General features: G+C 46.6%; 1 protein-coding gene across 1 annotated transcript in view; it reads right to left on the reverse strand.

Moving 5' to 3' along the window:
• Nucleotides 1-252: 252 nt before the first annotated feature.
• Nucleotides 253-20,210, reverse strand: part of ALG14 (ALG14 UDP-N-acetylglucosaminyltransferase subunit) — a 79,550-nt gene continuing 59,592 nt past the window's right edge. The window contains 1 exon segment of the mRNA XM_006190922.3: nucleotides 253-1,166. Coding sequence (XP_006190984.2) covers nucleotides 936-1,166 — 231 coding nt within the window. The 3' untranslated portion in view covers nucleotides 253-935.

Raw genomic sequence — 20,210 nt, forward strand, 5'->3', positions numbered from 1 at the left:
GAATCCCGGCTTTGACTGGGAAGTCATCTGTGAAATGGGGGTAGCAGCAGTAGCTGCCTCACTGAGTTGTTTTCAGAGCTCAATGAGTTAATATATGAAAAGCACTTAGAAGAATCTCTGACAAACAACAAGCACGCACGTAAATGCTACGTAAATCTGTACTCATCTGGGCCTGAACATCTCAGCCAGCCAGAGACAACTACAGCCGGGACACCGTGAATTTACCGAAACATTAAAAAAAACGACCTGATAAACAGAGTCACGTTTTTATTACTATGACAGTGGTCACCTTTTAATTTATTTTAACAAACAAAAGATTTTAAAAGATATTCTGGGTGGAGGCCAACGACTCACAAAACAAAACCGAAGAACAACAACAACAAAAAAAGATACTGGTTTATGTGCTCGGTTTTGGAAGCCTGTGGAGTGCAAACTGTCATGGAGCCAGTTTAATATAACTGCTTCCTTTACGCTGAAAGGATTCATGAGGGACTTCTCTGTTTCCATACAGGAAATAAAGCCTGTTGTGTCTGAACAAAAACTAAAAAATATTTTTCTGTCTACAATGCAGAATACTTATTTAAAAAAAGCTGTAGAACAGGAAATGGAGCTAATCATACAAATTCTATATTTAGTTCTAGAAGAAAAATATTACTAAAATCAGTCAGAAGATAACTTGCAGGTAGTGAGAGATACTTCTGTACAGAAAAGAAATTTGGAGCACAGAGGCACACATAGTGGTTTATTAATGTTTGTTTTATAAGAGCAACTTCAGTTTCCTCACTGGTTTATTTATATATATATATTTTTACTCTTGACCACCAATAATTCTCAGGATTTTCAAAAGCTTTTTACAATAAACATGCAGTTTTTTGTTCTCCATTTATAATAAATATTGTTGCCTGTAAAATTCTAAAGAAGTAAGTTGTCATTCATCAAACAATTCGCCCAAGGTACACAGATTTGGGATATTTCGCCTTAAGAGTCGGCCACTGAACAATGAAGTAATCGGAGAGGTGAAACAGAATCCTTCCGGACAGGGATAAATGTTCCACTCGGCAGATGCTTTCAACGTAGACAATGATCACTTTCTTTATTCCTAGTATTCCAAGGAGGAGGGCAGATACACAGATAGGAACACATGTTCCTGGTCCGTTACACAACACCTTGAAAAAAAAAGTGGAAGGTCAAACAAAACCACAGAATACTTCTCGAAATGAGGCATTTTAAATTAAAAACAGTCAAATCTTAGGGGGGATTTTTTTTTTTTAAATTCCAAGTCTTCAATTATTCCTTGTCAAGATCCAGTCTGTAGCAAACTAACGCACTTAGGAGCCTTGTGGGGCTGTGTTGTGGCTCTCCTGCTTACGAGCTGTGCTACCTGGGGTAAGTCACTTCCCCTCTCTGTGCCTGGGGGCCTGCCCTGTGCTCCGGGAGTCTAGCCCAGTGCTTGGTGCTCAGCCAGCAGCCAGGGGATGGGTGCGTGTGCCTCTTCTCCAGCTGCTTTGTGGATCTTGAATGTCACACAAATAGACAGAAAATAGATCAAATCAGCTGTGATTCACTGTTTTCTCATGCAGCAACTTGTTTGAGTTGATTTTTTAAAGTAATCTTTATGACAGCTGGAGGACCGACATAAGATGTAGGAGAAAATGTCTTTAAACGACACACAGAATATTGTCAGACGTAGAATCACTTGGGAGTTCAATTCAACACACGGGATATTTGAGAGAAGGCTAATGAGTGAGATTCGCCCTCAAGAGAATTTACCCCATCCTTATAATCCAGAGAGTTTTAATGCTTTTGAATTTTGCTTATTTTTGTAGAAAGCTGCTGGTTAAAAACAATTTAGGTGGTGAATCAAACAAAAAAAAATTAGAGTAACTACAAATACTTTTTATGTCTTTTAAGAAAATGAGAGGAAACCTATTTCACAGAATTGTTGGTAAGATAATTTATCATTGTCAGAAGGAAAAAGCATTTTGCACAACATCTTAATTACATGCTCATGTTGACTGAATTAGTAAAACAAAATAAAGCGTTTTTTACTCCACAAATCACAAAATAAGAGATTTGTGTTGTCTGTGTGTGCCCACTGGGCATCACCTACAGTGTCACACGATCGTTCCAGCACCAGGCCCACAAAACTTACCAGACATCAGAAAATCTTAGAGCTGAAAGGGTCCCCGAAATACTGCTCTAAGCATCCCAGCATTTCAGGGACCCTCCCAGACATACGTCTGTCGGGGCGGCAAGAAAGGTGAGTGATATAAAGGTTTGGTAAAGGCCATCTGATCTAAGCTCCACCCTTCCTGGAGCACCACTCACAGAGTTTTGGGATCAGAGAGACTAGCCTGTTTCCTTTTCAGTCTTCCTTAGATTCTGCCTACAATTTAACCCTCTCGCTGGTCTTACGTGAAGAACTTCTGTCCAGACTTTCTCCTGAATTACCAGCTACACAGCTGCTCTCCAGGCCAGTGCCCTTTAATCCGCACCGAGTGGCCCCTATGGCCTTGCTTCACAGACCCTCCAGGCAGCGTAAGAGAAAGAAAATGGGACAGGCAGTCAGGGAACAGGGCTAACCAAGCTGCAAGCTAGCTCTGCGCCCGCGAACAACAACGTGACAGTGACTACCACCTCGGCGCTCACCTCCACCACTTACTAACCCCTCGCCGTGGCCGGGCTCTGCACTGGCCACCTCACGTGTCACTGCACTTGATCCTCACAGCAGCCATCTGAGGCAAGTCTTCGTGTCTCTCTTTGCAGAATAGGAAATGGAGGCACAGAGAGGTTGGGTAGTTGCCTGCTCACACGTCCAGGAGGCAGCGTTCTGCTGCCCCTGGTTACTCTTCTCCCATGTGGCTTGGCTACCGTACGTGGGAAACAAAGACTAGACGAGATGACTTCCTGTCAGCGCCAGGAGGCTACAACTGTCTGAGTCTCATTGGTTTCCAGTTTTGTCTTAAGCCTAAATTACAAGCTTACTCTGAATCCTTTCAGGGTTTAGAATTCTAAAAATCCAATCGAGGCAAGGTTTTTCAACAGCGGCACTACTGACATTTTGGACTGGGATAATTCCCCGGGGGGGGGGGCAGTTCTGTGCATAGTAGGATGTCTGGTGGCATCTCTGACCTTTACCCACACGGTTCCAGGAGCCAAGATGGTCAAGAATGTCTTCAGGCATTGCCAGACCTCCAGCTGAGAACCTCTGTGTTCACGTATTCTCTAATCCTTGGATTATCTGTGTTGCCTCTCTCAATCTCTTTTCCATAGTACAGAGCCGAATAAATCTACAGCTAAAAAATAATATGAAGGTTGCATGTTGGATGTTGAATGCCACAAACACATTCTCATGTTTGTTGCCTTTCTTAAAAAAAGGAACACGTGTTCCTTTCAGTATCTGGTCGGCCCGCTACAGGCAAGCTGTGAACGCACTGATGATGTCTGGAGGCAGGAGGGGAAACGACTGGGCACTGGTGGGAGATGCATTAACAACCTGCCACAGATCAGAAGCAGAGACGGTTGCAGTAAAAGTAGAAGTGAAAGGTATTCTGTTTATCTCTGTTGCATCTCTATTTCCAATACCTCACTACAAAAGTACCAGGTATGATAAAACCACAAAAACCTAAACCAAATATTAAAAAAAAGGGGGAAAAAAAGCGCAAAGGAATCTTAAGGAAAACTTAGGCCAAGAGAAGTTTCCTTTAATTAAGCACAGGTTTTAAGTCTGAGTTTTACAGCAGCCTACGCAAAAAAATTAAAAAACTGTGGCTATGGCGTTTCCATTGTTTAACAAAGCATACCAGAGGGACTTATTCCAAGCGCTGAACAAAACAGAAGTGTTTTGAGACAGCCGGGGTTGCAGTTGTCTTTTTAATTTTTTAAAAAACACAGAAATATTCTTTATATTTATGTTTCTTAAAATACAAGTCCTCAGTAAACGTGGGTGCATCGCTCCTACTATCTCTCTTCCTCACACTCTGTAAGCTCCTTACGAGCAGGGTCCCCTTCTAGGACGGTCTACTCTCTGCACCTGGAACAAAGCAGGCACTCAGTCCTGCGGAAAAGAAGGAAGGAAAGGAGGGAGTGATGCTGAGAGGAGGAAGTCCTTTGCTTATTACCTACCAAGTGAAATAAAACACTCCCTCTGCCAGACTTGACCTTGTCAGTAACTTACCATATACATTTTTCATAAACATAATGGCTGTAACTGGCAGCTGAAATTTTTTTTTTTTTAACCATGCGACGTCCATCGCCTTGTCCTCAGGGGAACCACTGTATCCCTAGCTCGCAACTTAAGCGCTTGAACAGAGTTGACTCCACACTCAAATGTAAGGAGAGGACCTATGACTCCAGTCTGACCAGTCAGAGCATTGAATTTCCCTGGCGAAACTCATCCGTTCAGGGCAGAGCACAGCACCCAGGGAGAACCCACAGGATCTGGAGGGACTTTTGTGGGGCTGCTGAGGGAGCGGTGCCTCTTCTGCTGTCCTGGAACCCGGGGAAATGTGGGCCTGGCACTGTCAACATCTATCCTGCCACCATGTAGACAGCCTGGGAATGAAGCCATCGCTGAGCAGAGCAGAGCTGAGCGATGAAGACAGGCCAGGTCCCAAAGGTAGCATTTAAGATCCACGAATCCAGCTATGCCTGAAGGAAACCAGATCTGCCCCTAGACTTGCCAGATATGTGAGGGAATACATTCCATTTTTGTTTAAGCCAGTTTGAATCAGGACATCTGTCACTAGCAATAAAAAGCATCCTAACTGACATAGCCCTTTATTTTGTCTAACTTCCTGACTCGTCTCTGACTGTCTGCAGCGCCAACCAGTAGGTGTTCATATGTGCCTGTTGGATGAATTAACAAATCAATAAATAACTTTCTCTGAGAGCAGGAAAGCCAAGAGATGCACTAAAGATAATATAAGTTATGGGCCTAGAAAACAGAAAGAGATCAGGGCTAGTAGAAATATGAAGTCATGAGGGTAGATGAGCCAGATCACGGATCAAGAATAGTTCCAGGAGGACTGTTGTTCTGTAGATTTGGGTCACCACAGGTCAAGTCCTGTCAGCTGAGACAGGACATCAGCCTGCATAAAAGAACATATCTACCTTGGGTAGTCTGAACTTAACTCCGAGCCTTGTAGGAACCCCATACGCAGAATATGGGCTAAGACCTGCCAGGGTCCTGGGTTGGTTTGAAGGGTCCAAGACCATGAAGTTGACGGCGATCCAAGAGAGAGCATATGCAGGTGAGACAGAAAGCCAGATGGAGAGTCGGATTAGGGCTGCGACCTGAAAAGAGTGGACAGAGAAGTAGAGTCCACCTCGGAGGCACTAGCTTGAAAACCAGACGTTTGGACAGCCTTTTGCTGGTGGAGGTGGAGGCTGGAGAAAGCTAACGAAGTGCAGGAACACAGCAGCAAGCAAGATTTCACTGGGCGTCCAGGGCCGAGGATGAAACTGCAGAACTCGAGCCCCCTGTCAACGCTGAGCTGGCTCAGGCAGGTAGTCTCTGTGGAAGTCACCAGTTCTGTCCACGCCTACACTTCTGTGTACAGGCTGCTGGTTCCACTATGTAGACAGGTAAACGGGGAGATGAGGAAGGGAGTAAACACCGAGTGCAGGACGAGTTAGGAGACACGGGAAGAAGAGCTCAGTCGTAGGCTGACTAGGAAGCATCCCAGGTAAGGTGCTTTAGAACGCGCCTTCATACTTCAGAAAATAAGAAAATCACAAGGTCACTTGGCTTAGCCTATGCCCAAAAGAGTGTTAAAAATGATGAAATAATCAACATTATTTCTTGCACCCAACAAAGCTACAAAGATAGAGACAGAGACAAAACTTTCAGATCTGGCTAAGAGAAAAGTAATGGAAACCCAGAGGTGGCTACTTCAGTCACTCACTGGGCTAAAATACAGGAAGGGAAGATTTATAGAATGGAGCGAAGGCTCTGTATGTGACATAAAGATGTGTGACGATGAACTGGTGGTAAAGGAGGGACTGATTACATAGAAAAATGTGAGTTCTTCCAACACCAGGAGAAAAGAGTAAGAATTCAAGAGTATTTAGTTTGAGATTGGTTTGGGTAACACTGTACGTTCGGAGGACATGACAGAGGGTAAAAATGGTGGCGCCCTCAACAGATTTTCTTTTAAATATTTGTAACTTTCCAGCTCAATGTGGAAAGTACAGCTAAGCTTAAAGAAGAAAGTAATCCTTCTAAGGTCATCAACCTGCTACATTTTGGCGTATTCTCTCCCAGTGTATGCCTTCAGATACACGTTATATTTTACTATAAATACATTCATATATGCAGACGCGTAATTCTGAGCTCACATATAAATACTGTAAAGCTTTTTTCAGTTATATTTTTGTGTGTTGTAAAAGGTTTAAAAAATTCATGATTTTAATGACTGCATATATGTAATCCTGTAGGTATCTCATGATTCATCTAACTGTTCCTTGTTGTTGGAAATTCAGGCTGACTTTTTTTTTGCTATCCTAAGTCATGCTGTTGTGAATATTTTTTACATAAATCTGTGACCCCTAAAGTTTCAGTTTTGCGTTGAACTGTGCTCCAGAATTCTTGCTGAGAGGTTAGAAGAAACAGCTTCAAGGACATAAGGAAGTTGTAGAAAGTTTAATAAAACAACTGTCCTGAATCCAGGATGGGCCATGAGGCCTTTCGTTTTGTTTTGTTTTGCTTTGTTTTGTTCCTGTCTGGAAACGGAGTGCTTTCCCACCGTGTGAGCTGCGGCAGCAGGCAGAGCCCATCTGTCACGGCACAAGTGAGGTACTCCTTTCTGGGTCCCCTCTACAGCGCATGGCTGGGCCTGTGACTTGGCCAGATGTTTCTGCCCAGGCCTGTCCAGCAGCTAGCGGTGCAGAGATGCAAGGCCGGAGGAGAGGCTGTTCCGATGGCAGAGGTGCCATTGGCAGTCTGGCGTCCGGTACCAGCGGTGCCAGCCGCAGGGCTCACTGTCCGGCAGGGGTGGCAGCAGTGGCCCCTACCCTCCAAACCAGCTCTGAGGCCATGAAATTCCGGCCATGGTTCTAGCTGCTCGGCTCCCACCCCGTCCCCTTGAGCTCTCTAATCCTACTTCGTTAACTCACCCAGTAACTCTGAGGACTCTCAGCAGCCTCTGCCTGAATTCTTTTTCTGTCTCATCAGCCGGAGTGGATTTTTATGGTTCATTACCAAGAACCTGATGGGTACGGCAAGAACAAAGACTTCGGGAGCAGCAACTGCAGAGTCAGAAGGAACGGATCGTGCCAGGGCAGTCACAGGATTTCCTCAGGCAGGGCTCAGGGGGCTGCAGGGCGAGCGCAGGAGGAGACAGAGTGGAACAGGGACGCGGACCACGCGGCAGAGAGCGGGGAGCGCCCCAGCGTGGGGAAGGCAGCGCCCGGGCCCTCGTGCCAGGGAAGAGGGGCGCAAGAGCAACGGGCTGAAGTCTCACAAAACTGGACGCAGAAGCATCTGAGAGTAGTCAGGCGAGCAGGGAGGCAAAGGCAGGTGGTCTGTAGCACGGAGAGGCGACTGTCAGAGGGCGGGGCGGGGTGCAGCCCGAGCGAATGTCGCGCTCGGTGGAGGCGGACAGCGGGGGGAATGGCCGCGCCGCGGCCGGGATGACGGCGTCGCCTGGCGCACGTCGTGCTGCACCGCAGTTCCTTTTTATGGACATTTAATCATCTGAGTAGTCACATTTAAACAGGAACATCTAACCATCCAGACCCAGGGGAAATAACCAAATAAATCCTAAACACCAAAATCACCAACTATTCATGAACTTCGGGGTCTCTTACCGTTCTGTTGCTGGCGCACAGAATTTTGAGTTGTCATCATTGTGTGTGCAGCATTTTGAGGCCTGCTTTTCCAATCACATCACCACTTCCACTCCGTGTTTCTACACAGGCACCAGCTGCTTCACTGCTTGAACACGTCCCAGTCCACCTGGCCACTTCCCTACTCCTCTTTACCCAGGCATAGCCCTCATCTTCTTTTAAACCATCGCAAAAAGGTAAGTAAGTTATAAATTGTTTTTATGTAGGCTAGTGGCTTATGTTGTAAAGACACTGAATTTATTGCTGGCTCTTCAAATATCAGTTACTTGTACTTTGCTTGGTAACAACTCAAAAAAACTGTTCCCAAAGTAAATCAGGCTCCTGGACCCAATTCCAACATGTGTGTGTATGTGTGTATGTGTGTATGTGTGTGTGGACTTCCCCATAACACATAATGCTCCAGACACCAGGGACCATTCTACTAACTCAATTCTGACACTATCTACCCGGATTCCACAGGTTAATGGCTTAGTCCCAAAGACCGCCCTCCACTCTACACACTTGTCACAAGCCCAGTTGTTACCTGCACTTCTGACTGACAGGCTATAAGTCAGTTGATTAATTTGCTAGAATGGCTCATAGAACTCAGGAAAACCCTGAGCTAGTTTAATGGATTTATTAGAAAGGATATTAAAGATACGAATCAACAGGCAGAGAAAGAAATAGACCAGGGCAGGGTATGGGCAAGGGTGTGGAGTTTCCACGCCCTCTCAGAGTGTGCCATTCTCCCTAAGTCTCCACGTGCTCACCAACCTGGAAACTTTCCCAACGCTGTCCTCTTGGGTTTTTATGGTGGCTTCGTTACATAGTCACGATTGATTAAATTACTGGCCATTGGTGACTGATTCAACCCCAGGCCCTCTCCCCACCCCAGAGGTAGAGGTTGGGGATGGGTGGGGGTGGGACTGAAGTTCCAACCCTCTAATCACATGGTTGGCTCCACTGGCAACCAGCCCCTATCCTTAGGTGCTTTCCAAAAGTCACCTCATCCAATTAAACAAAAGACACCCTTATCGCTCTCAGCTCTTAGGAAACTCCAAGGATTTTAGGAGCTGTGAGTCAGGATTTATGGACGAAAACCAAATACATATGAAAAATATATTCTGGTGACCTGAATGACAAAACATATATTTTTCTTATACAACACATAATCATATGATGTAATCAAACAAAGAACAGTAAACTTCGGTCCTGCAAGATCCTGCCCAACTGATGGGTTCCTTATACTGACACATCAACACTGTTTACTCCCATTCCCACCAGAATATTCCTGCTCATGTTGGATTCACATAATCCATCAAGAGGCTGAACAACATGGTGCTGTGGGCCAGGGCTTTGCAATCCCATAGATCTGGGTTGTCTGCTTAACAGCAGTGTGAGCAGGGACAAGCTGCTTATCCAGTCTGTGTCTCAGTTACCTCATTCATGGGTTCATTTGGTCAAGAAATACAGAGCAAAAATGATATGCCTGGTACTGTTCTGGGTAATAGGGATACATTAGTGAACAAAAATCCCTGCCTTCACAAAGCTGATATTCCAGCGGGCAGACAGAAGATAACAGACACACGGATGAAGAGAGAAGACACACAGGAGAAGAGAGCACGGAGATGTGGAGGTCAGAGAAGACCTGGGAGGAAAGTGACTTGTGAGCCAATAACTGATGAAGTGGTATGATATTCTGGGTAGATCGGACGGTAACTGGGACAAGAGGCAGGAGAGAAGATGATGCAGATTTTGTGGACGGACCACAAATCAGGGCCAGTGAAGGGGTCTGGCAGGTTGGGGAGGCGTGGGAGCTGGAGACAGATGATAACTTAACAAAGCGGTTAGGTCTGGGGGAATCTCTGTGTCAGGGGCTTGAACTTCTCGTGGTGAACAAGGTAAACAAAGATACATATAAAGGGCAAGATAAGACTGGTTCCAATGGTCCTCTGGGGAAGGAGAGTTGTAAGATCTAATGTACTGTCTTCTCTGGGCATAATGGTAAGGAAGAGAATGTCGGGTGGGGAATGCTAATCTAACCAGAAACAAACACAAACACAGGGAAAACAGTATCTTCTTCACAGCGCTGCTTTGGAGCTAAAAGAATACATGTAAAGCATTTAACACAGGGCTTGCTTGGCCCATGGGAAAAATTCAGTAAACGGTAGCCATTATTATAATCCTCCCAAAGTTAAAGTAGAACGCCTGTGGCATTTTTCAGACTCTGAAGGGCACTGTGTGGCCCCAGGCTGGCCCCTCACTCTGTCACAGGCATGGTGCTGAGCTGGCACGAACTGTTCTTGCCTTCAGAGGGTCCCTTACAAAGTAACCCAAGCACCCATTTTGATCTCTTCATCTTCTAGTCCTACTTTTTGCTCTGCCTGATCCATTCCAAATGATGCTTATGTTAAAAAAAAAAAAGTGCCAGAAGGAGCCTGATAACAGGAAGGGTGCCTTCTCTTTTCCCCCAGATGGCAGATGACTGAAGGCTTCCTGAGCGACCTGGCTCTGGCTCTGTGGAGCTGCAGGAGTGCACCTGTCAGCCTGGGGCCAAATGGCCCCGGAAGTCGGTGGCCCTGACATGGTAAACGAGCCGATGACCTGATGAATAAGCCCGATCTTGTTCATTTCCAAACAAGAGTCGGCAAGTCTGCCCTGGTGTGGGAAACGCACTTCCCAGCCTTCTGTGACCACCCTGATTTGCTGGGTTTGGGCTGAGCTACAGGGGCGGAAGCTAAACAGTGAGAGACACACAGACAGCAGGCTCTCTTCTGTCCTCCCCTCCACAAAAGGGATGTCCGCCTGTAGTTTCAGCGCGTGCTACCAGGAGGCTGCAGCCCCAGGGCTCCACGCAGTCTGGGCACTCCACCTGCGGCTCCTCCGGCCATAAGAGCAGACGAGGCAAAGGAGCTCAGAGGTCGCCAGTGCCCACACCTGGCTGGCATTTTATTTCCTTGCCCTGCCGGTCCATCATAAAAAATAAATACACAGATAAAATTAACAACTTAAACATTTTTTAAAAATCTGAATTGCTAAGCTGTGCCTACTTCGCATCATCGCTAAGGATCACTGTCAGGCTAAGCACACACAGTTTTCCTGACCTTCCTGGCTGATTCTCCCTTCAGTTGAGGAAACCGAATCTTTTGGTTTTCCTGTTCTCTGGGCCAAATGGTCAAGGTGACGACTTCCTGCCTTCTCAGTCTTTTTTTGTATGTTTTCATTGTATTTTCAACCCCCTGAAATGTTTTCGCGGAGGTCTCTGAATCCTGGTAACCCAGGACTTTTCCCTTTTGTTCTCCGCACGTTGTGTAGCCAGTGGCTCTCCCGGATGCACCGTTTGTTAGTGTGAGACGCGGTCTCAGGAGCCAATCCGTGCCCTTCCGAAGGACTGGGAAGACCTGACGTTCACGGGCACCGAGCCTGAGGGCGGCCTTCTGCACCATCACCTCACTTAAACCTTCCAGCGGCCTCCCGAGGCGGGTGTCGGTGCCCTCATTTTTTGGACAAGGAGACTGAGGCCCAGAGAAATACGGTGACCTATGAAAGCTCACACAGCTTAGACTTCAACTAGCTTTAGAAAACCAGCCTGAGGCTCTTCTGGCCCCGTCCCGGTCCTGCACCTGCCAGCCAGGTCCAGGACTATGTGACGGGGGGGGGGGGGGGGGGCGAAGGCCAGGGCAGGCCCCTGGGCAGAAGCGACACAGGGAGTTTGCCTGAAGGCCAAATTCTGGCAACTGTTATTAATACTTTATAACTTTCTTAGAGAAATCAGTGGCAGCCTATATACACCATTGGACTAAGATAGATTATGAAAGCTTTCCAGCAGATACAAAGAGGGGGAAATGGTTAACACTTTCAAAAGAAAAGGGAGTGCCCTTTCTGAACAGGGAGACTTGGCCTGAATTCAAAGCAATTACATAAGCCTGGCTTCTGTCAAGGCCTCTCCTAAGTGGGTAAGTGGTATTTCTTCATGATCCCGCCCTAATTTTTTTTACATGTACCTACATATAAATTTTCTATCTTGCTGAACCAAAAGCTAGTCAGTGGTTTTCCTTAGATAATTTACACAGATTATTTTAAAAAGGCTTATAACTTTTTTAAATAGAGGATTATCTAGTTAAAAGGCTTATGATTTTTTAAAATAGAGGATTATCTAATTCCTTAATTCAAAGTCAAAAGGCTACATGAAAACACTTATATGAGTTTCTGAGTGTATGTGCATAAGAGAGAGACAGAGAGACATCACATATACTCAAAGACAGATGCTGAAACAGAGGCAAGAAGACAGAATTCAACAGACTGAGACGCATTAAGGAGCTGTGCCTGGCTGTGGTTAAAGAACACCGTACTCCAGAACCGAGCTTAGATTCCACACCTTAAATCCGCAGTCAGGTTTCTTCAAAGAACACGTGCTTTACTCCATGCATTCGGGCATTCAGAAGGGGTTTTCTGTTAATTGTCCCCTACACATTTATCAGAAGCCCAGCACTGTGCACCTGACTCCATCAGTAACTTGCAGAAGCCGAATGACACCCTTGTCAGAATCAGGCTGTGTTCTGGAGGTTTTTTACTGACATTGAGTTTAGCTGCGTTTTGCTGGGTGTGTTTGGCTGTACGAACCACTCTCTCTTCTTATAGACTGACACACAGAGGCATTGGTAGGAACTGAGAGAAGCAGTGGGTTGGTCCCACTTCTGTTCAGAGAGGACCCCTTAAACCAGCAGTTAGAGAAGGGACTCCATGTAAGTATTTCACATTCACTCAGCGGTACTTGTCAAAGATGCAGATTCTTTCCAAATCAGAATCTCTGGGTCCAGGGCCCAGGAATATGCATTTTAAACAAGCTCCCAGGCGATGCTGGTACAAATTTGAGCTTGGAAACCTCTGCGCTCTGCTCACAGGAAAGGGGCTGGTAAGCTTCAGAAGTGTCGCCTCAGACACATTCATTCCTGCTAAATGGGTCTGGGTGCGCTAAGGAGAAAGCAGTGGGGGGCTGGAAACGTGGGGGCTGGGGAGCCACCAAAGGCCAGTCTCTCACTCGTCCTGCTCCAAATCACTTTGGGGACAAGCAGCCCCACTGAACTCAGCCGGAAGAGCTTTCCGGTGAGCCTGAGGTCCCCAACAGCAGTGAGAACTGCCAGAAACTGAGGCTCTCCGCAGGACGCCCCTCCTCGGCCCCGCGGGCTAGACTCAGGCATCATCTCTCAGAGAGCACACATCCCTGGGAGGGGTCCTCTCTTAAGGACTGGAAGTTAGCTCCTTAAATATCTGTGAATGCTTTAAAAATGACTAGCTGACAACATTCTGAGGGTAAAGTACAGGTTACAGAGCTGGCCCTGAGGGGTTGGAGGACAGAAAGGGACAGTAACAGGGACGGGCAAGGCGGCATATCTTCTGCCACTAAAAGGCCTCTTAGCTGGCAAGGGGCCCCATCCCAACTGTGCTGAAGGAGCATCTCTGCAGACCTAGGGAAGGGTTTGCCTCATGCTTCTTGGCATCACAATCTGGGTTTTTGGGGAGAGGAGGGCTGGATAAGCAGGGCCTCAGTGGTAGGGCCAGTCTGTCGGCAGCATCAGAGTGAGTCCTCCGCCAGAGGCATCTTAAGGGCAGGGCAACAGGTTTTAATCCAGCAGGGAATCTGGGAAACATCTTTCCTGACCAAAAGCCAAATTTTGTTAAGACGAGATTCTTAGCCATTATGGACGGGATACCAAAGCTCCAGGTTTTCTAATTCAAATATGGAGCCCCCTGTTTCTTGAGACAAGTTTCTGTCTAACTGTAAACAAGATGGGGTATGTTTGAGGCATTGAAAGTCCAGGTAAAGGGCAGTAGTGAAAAGGACCCTGGAGCCAGAACACCTGGGAGTGAATCCTGGTACCACCACGTCCTACCTGCGTGATCTCAGGGTAGTTACTTCACCTCTCTGTGCCTCAGTTTCCTCATCTGCAAAATGGGGATTCAAGCAGTGCTTTCTATAGAGCATTATAGTGAGGACGAAGTGAGGTAAAGTCTGCACAGCACTAAGAACTCAGCAAGTCTCTTAGGTGTATTTGCTGTTATTTTTTTAGTCTCTCTGCCTAAGACTGCCTCACGACAAAGACCAAAAGAGGGGTCTTAGAGCTGAAGGAAGGAACAGAATCCCCGTGTCATCTGCGTGGCTGATGTTCTTTCAGGATCAACAGCGGCCCTATTGACTGAAGTGCAGGCCTCCCTCCTCCCACAGACCCCGCCGAGGGCGCTGCTGGGCCGCGGTCCAGGCGTCTTCTGTGGGGGCAGTGGGTTCTCAGGTCCTCTTTCAAGGGCCTTTCAAGGGAAAAAGAGGTGGGATGGAGGGAGGATCAACCTCTGTCTTTCTGTACAGTTCAGCTAACAGGGCAAATAGTGTACACCGAGCTGCTTACTGGTAGGGCTGCCCAGGGAAAGACTGAAAATAAAATTCTGTTCAAGGGACAGTCCATTCTAGGGTGTAAAATGGAATTATCTTCACGAGGATTAAATCATACTTCCTGAGTGTGACGGCGCGTTTCCAGGGAGTGTAAGCACCGTGCAGCCTTTCATGCCACTCGGTCATTGTCACTCGTGACTCCTACCCCCACCGGCTGTCTAATGCCATTCAGCCTCCCCCCGCCCGCCCACCGCCGTCTGAGTCTTTGAAATGGAGAGCTGGGTGCAAAAACAAAACCAGGCTCCCTCTGGTCCGGGGAAATGTTGGCAAGAGGAATTCTGGAGGGGAATTGGAGCAGGGCACTCACACGTGACAGATGCTAACTTTAAGCCTGATGTCAATTATAATCAAATGTGTTTAAACATCCATGTTGTAATTCTAGTAACGACCACGAGCCCATCACTCTGGGTTGTCTCATCTGTGTGACTCTCTTAGGAAGTTTGCTCATAAATTCAGCAGTTGTGTCCCAAGCAGAAGGGTGGCACAGTATAACGACTACAGTAGAGAGGCTGTCGTCTCAGGCTATCTGGGTTTGGATCCTGTCTCTGCCACTTAGTGGCTGTTAGACTTTAGGCAAGTCAATTTTTTCCGTTATGCCTCAGTTATCCTGTCTGCAAATGGGGAGAAAAATGGAACAGGCTTGTTGTAAGGATGAAACAAATTAATACTTGTGTAACGCTTGTAAAAATGAATAAAAATGGCACAGGGTTGTTGTAAGGATTGAGGATTGAACGAGTTAACACGTGTAAGGTACGTAACAGTTAATAAAGAGAAACTCAATTAAAATTGAGTTGGGAGGCCAGAAGGCTCTCACGCCCTACGTGAGACGATGGCAGAGCCCAACAGGAAGAAGAAAGATTCCTCTTCTTGCCTGGCAAGCGCTCACAGCTCAGCCAGTCAAAAACCACTATTCTTCGAACTCTCAATTCCTCTGATGGACCTTTTGTTTACTACAGCTCTCCAGCTTCCTTTTTCCCTAGTTAGAAGAGTTCTTCTCTCAGGGAGGGTATAGCTCAGTGGTAGATCACATCCTTAGGATGCACGAGGTCCTGGGTTCAAACTCAGTACCTCCATTAAAAAAACAAAACAAAAAACAAAACAACAAAACAACAAAAAAACCCCAACTTTTCCTCTCCTTCTGCCCTGGTGGCAGGGACTTGCACATCTCACATAGCAATTCTTTGCTGATCCCAAGTAAACTCATTTTTTGCTGGAGAAATAACTGGCAGTCTATTTGTTTAAGGTCAACAGGTATTACAATGACACCTGGCATTTTTCTCGGCACTCGGGCCTGGGAAGATAAGCAAGCCACTGGGGAGCCTACAATCTCGAAACGTGGCATTGCATTCAGTCCCTATCAAGCATTTTGCATAAAACAGGTGCACAACAGAAGTCTTAGGGGTGCAATTCTTCTGCTTTTCCTAAATAAACTAAAAAAAAAAAAAAAAAAAAAGCCAGGGGGAACCAGCAGAAACTGCTGATTCACTGTTGGTCAGTTTAATATCACAAGATACCTCAGAAAAAACAATGGCATACATCCCCTCTACAAATCTGAACAAAACCCTTTCACAGTATGTCATTAACGAGTCCCCGCTCCAATACTGAGTCTTTAAAAACGGTGAAATGGAGGGAAAAGCTTTAGTCTTTAAACAGATGGAGAAAATATTTTTTCATTGTTTTATGTAATCCCTTATAAAACTTGAAGTGCATGTTCCCCACTGATATGCCCAACACTGCTCGGTTATGAGGGGCACAGAGTGCTACGTCCAATTAATACAAACTGTCAGGCAAGCTATGGAAACAGAAGGGGGAGAGAGGAACACCACAGTCTGTTCTGAAGCCGTGAAGTCCTTCCCTCCTCCTTCCCCTTCCACCTGGCAAAAGTATTCACTGATCTGATCTTGTTTACTGTTTTTAGATCCTTGTTTTAAAATCGCAAAGTTCTGTAACATCCTATAAAAACAGACTGCAAGGAGAGAGCCTGTCGTAGGCACTGAATTCCGTCCATCCCGCCCAATGAAAGAATGCGATATAAAAACCCAAAGAAAATAAAGATGTAGCTCATAATACAAACCCATCTAGCTTAGTATCCACTTAGATACTTCTGCTAGATCTGTTTTTAGAAAAACTGAAAGGAGGCTTCATGTGTTTTGTCACGTGACTGGTTAGACGCAATTATGCGTGAGGCGGCAGAACCTGCCTCATCATGGCATTCTTGAAAGCGGTCCCCCAGAGTGCTCAACACGCTGACCTATTTCCTCTTCTGTCCTCCTTTTCCCTCCCCTCTCTTTCCCGTCAGTGGCAGGCACATCTTAGTGTTACGCCACACCTGCAGCTTTAACACGCCGGAGGGCCCCCTCTCCAGCTCTCTCCCGGGGGACTGGTCCAGCCCATCTCTCCTTCGGCTCCAGTGTCTCTCTCAGGCCAGATTCCCCATGTTAACCCTCTAATCCTGCTGGGGAAGGGCCTCTGGCAGCACCGCCATTTGAAATCTTATTATTTTAACTTTAGAAAACAGTCCTCTTACCAGATGTATTTCTCCCTTTCCCCTTCTCACCCAAACCCTGTCAGTTCTACTCCTAAAGCCTCTTAGAGCTGCGCACTGTTCTTGACCTCCACGGTGTGGTGGGGGCATCTCCCCTCCCCCAGGCTCACCCGGCGCCTCCTCCTGGCTTCCCCAGCCTCACCCCCTCCTCCCTTTCGCTCTCAGTGCTGCTACATGACCTTCCCCTAAAACACAAATCTGACCATGTCAGCACTTAATCATCAGTGGCTTCCTGCTGCCCTCAAACTAAAGTCCAAACACTGGTGAATTAAAGGGTTTCTTAAAACCCAGTAGCTGTACTGCTTTTCTTCATCATTGTGGTTGCAAGGCTCATCTGAATTACTTTCTGTGGTAGCAGAGACACTCACGAGTATGGCTCAGGTTAACAGAACAACAATAAACGCGAGGAATCAAGACATACATCCCTCGTGTCCTAACACGTACTTGCAGCCTTGTGCTGTGCCTTGGTGACCCTTCAGGTACGACCAGTTTTTAGTTCTCAAGTAGACTTAGTTGTCCCAAATGCTTTCTTTGTCCAAATTAATGAGTTGTGTAACACATAGACGCAAGGACTGGAAAAGATCTGCCCAGTGTGCTCACTGGGAATCAAAAGCTTTAGGACCAGTATTCCCACTTTTTTTTTTTTTTCCTCTAAACAGGAATGAGAAGGAGAAAAATGACCAAACTCGGACTCAAAATGAGAAGAGAACGAGAAGAAAGAGACATTCCAAGTCACTGAAGGACCAGTTCCACTCTAGGCTGGTCCTGGTCAAAGAATGGCAGCAAACAGGTACTCGTGTTCTTTGTAAGCAGCAGCTGGTTTCATTTTAGCCTCCAGAGCCACAAGAAGAGAGAGGTCTGACTCTTCATAGTTTACAGGCGAGGAAACAGACTAGCAGTATTTATTTTGCCCACGAGGGTGATCACCAGCTTTCAGTTAGGACAACACTCAACCCCCCTGCTTCCCCGGAGGGAAGGGAGCGCCCAGGTCCCAGGAGGGCGGAGTGAGGTCTCTTCTCTCTCAGCCCTGCCCGCGGGGAGGACAGGCCTGCCCATGGGGACCTGAGGAGAACAGACTGAGGACGTGCGGCTCTGCCAGGCCCCCAGGGCTTTCTCACTCTCTTCTTTCACCTGGTCTGTCTCCAGCATCTACCCCCCATGCCTGGCTTGTGTGCTGAGGAGAGAAGAGAGGCAGCCAGTCGTCCAACTGAGAAGAGAAGTAAACCCGTGGTGGCTGCACACAGTAGCCACACCCTCCACTCTGGCTTTTATCAATGGATCACACTAATATTTTCATTTCTATTTGCTTATTTCTCAGCTGGTTGGGAACATTAGAGGAGAACACAGAGGGCCATAAACCAGCTCCCTAAAAGCCAAATACAAGGCACATAATAGGTACTCAATAAATACATGTTACATGAAAAGAATGCATTTGTCCCAGGCCACACAGGTGATAAGCAACGGAGCAGAGACTTGAATCCACGTCCGACAGGAAAGCCCAGCGTTTCCTACGATTCCACCTCAGAGCTTCTTGCAGATGCTCTAGCTCCAGGCTTCAACTCATACTTCAGCATGGTTGCCAGCAAACTGGAAACAAAGGCTGGTGTGGGCCACAACTATCCTGAAAGCACATGCCTGCCTAAGAGCCCAGCTGATGACCTAGTTCTCTACTAGGGACTAGGGACCAGCGGTACTGGCTGTGCCTCCAGGCAGGTGGAGCGGGACCTGGGGGACGGGGGAAGCACTGGAGGTGGCTCCAGCAGTGCCTGTGACAGGCAGGGGAGGACAAAGGCAGGCAGCCAAGCAGGAAGCAGGATGTGCACAAAAGGGGCAGGGCAAGGGCCTGGGGACCAAGAGGAGAAAGGCCGGCAGGGATGCAGGGGGTGGGGGATGGGGAGGAGGCAGGGGAAGGAAGAATGAACAGAAAAATCCCAGGAGAACAAAAGGCTGCAGAGACGGGAAATAAAAATATGTCTGAACAAAGAGTAGAAAGCAGAGACAGATAAAAAAGAACAGGAGGAAATCTCTTGCTATGAAAATAGCCACAAACTGATTTTCCATTTCACATCAGGATGATGAAAAGGGAGGGCTGGTCTGGGTGCCAGCAGCCTTCAGGAACCAAGAAGTCAAACAGCCAGGTTGAAAACAGTTTGGGGAGCCAGAGGATGACAAGATTCCTCCAGCAGGCAAAAGCGAAATTAAAGGAATGACAACATCTTCCACGCCTTCTCCCCACCGATCCCCCTCCGGTCACAAAAGAGCGGGGAGCTGCTTGGCTGGCAACTGGGTATGAGCTCAGCGGGGACCCAGTTCTGACTGAGCTAATATAGTTGCTTTTGAAGAGTATCTGGTAGAACTCAGGGCTGTGTGGTCACAAACACCATATAAAAACAGGGTCATAGCTGTCTTCCCAGCAGTTTTTTTTTCAGTCTGTTTAAAGGCCGGGCTTAGTCTTTTTTTCCCTTCACAGAGCAGCACACAAAGCATTCTCTGACACACTGCACCCACTGCAGATAAAAGTGCTTAAGTGTGAGTGAAAGCAGCAATGTGTAGAGTGACATTTACTAGCTGCAAACAGTGAAATCAGAGAGCTCCAGTTCACCGAGATTAAATGTCGGGCTTTCAGCACTGAGCAGAGAATTAGCTATGGAAGTTTTTAAAATTTAGGATTTAGTTTTATACTGCAAACAGCCCTTAAGACTTTTAAAAGCAAACAATTGAATTATAAGCTGAACACGCACATGTCTTTTGTACTGAAGGTGAGGCAAGTACAGGACAGTCACCGGCTTTGGTTTCAACCACACCGGGGCACTCGCTGGTCTTAACTGTTCAGATGAATAAGAGAAAGGTGACATTCCCCACACTTCACATTTTGGGAAATACAAGTCAAAAATCCAAAACACAGGAGTTTTGGGGCACATAATTTTCCATAGTGGGCATGGACTTTACCAGCCCAAGGGTTTTTATGTTAATGTTTCAGAATGAGTGCTTTTTATGCACCTAAAGAAGGTGGGGGAGGGGAGAACTGATCCCTTTTTTCTTTTAAGAATATTTTCCATGGATAAATTTATGCATGACAGAATTGGCTCTAACTGCCAAATATAACATCCGTTTTAACGTGACTAAATAATAAAATCTCTGCATTTGACAAGATCAGCAGTCCTTCCTTCCTTCATTCAAAACAGTTAGTAAACACCTTCTCCATTATGCTTCCGAGGAGGTGCTGGACAGACACAAAACCGATGGACATAATTAACATTTCAAGTTTTGTTTTAATTACTTTATAAGCAGCATATTATCCCCAGTTTACAGATAAGAAAACTGGGGCTTCCAGAGATTATGGACTCTGCCAAAGACCATAGGACTGCTAAATCACGTAGGATTCAAACT

This window comes from Camelus ferus, chromosome 9, assembly GCF_009834535.1.
Source record: "Camelus ferus isolate YT-003-E chromosome 9, BCGSAC_Cfer_1.0, whole genome shotgun sequence".
NCBI lineage: Eukaryota > Metazoa > Chordata > Mammalia > Artiodactyla > Camelidae > Camelus > Camelus ferus.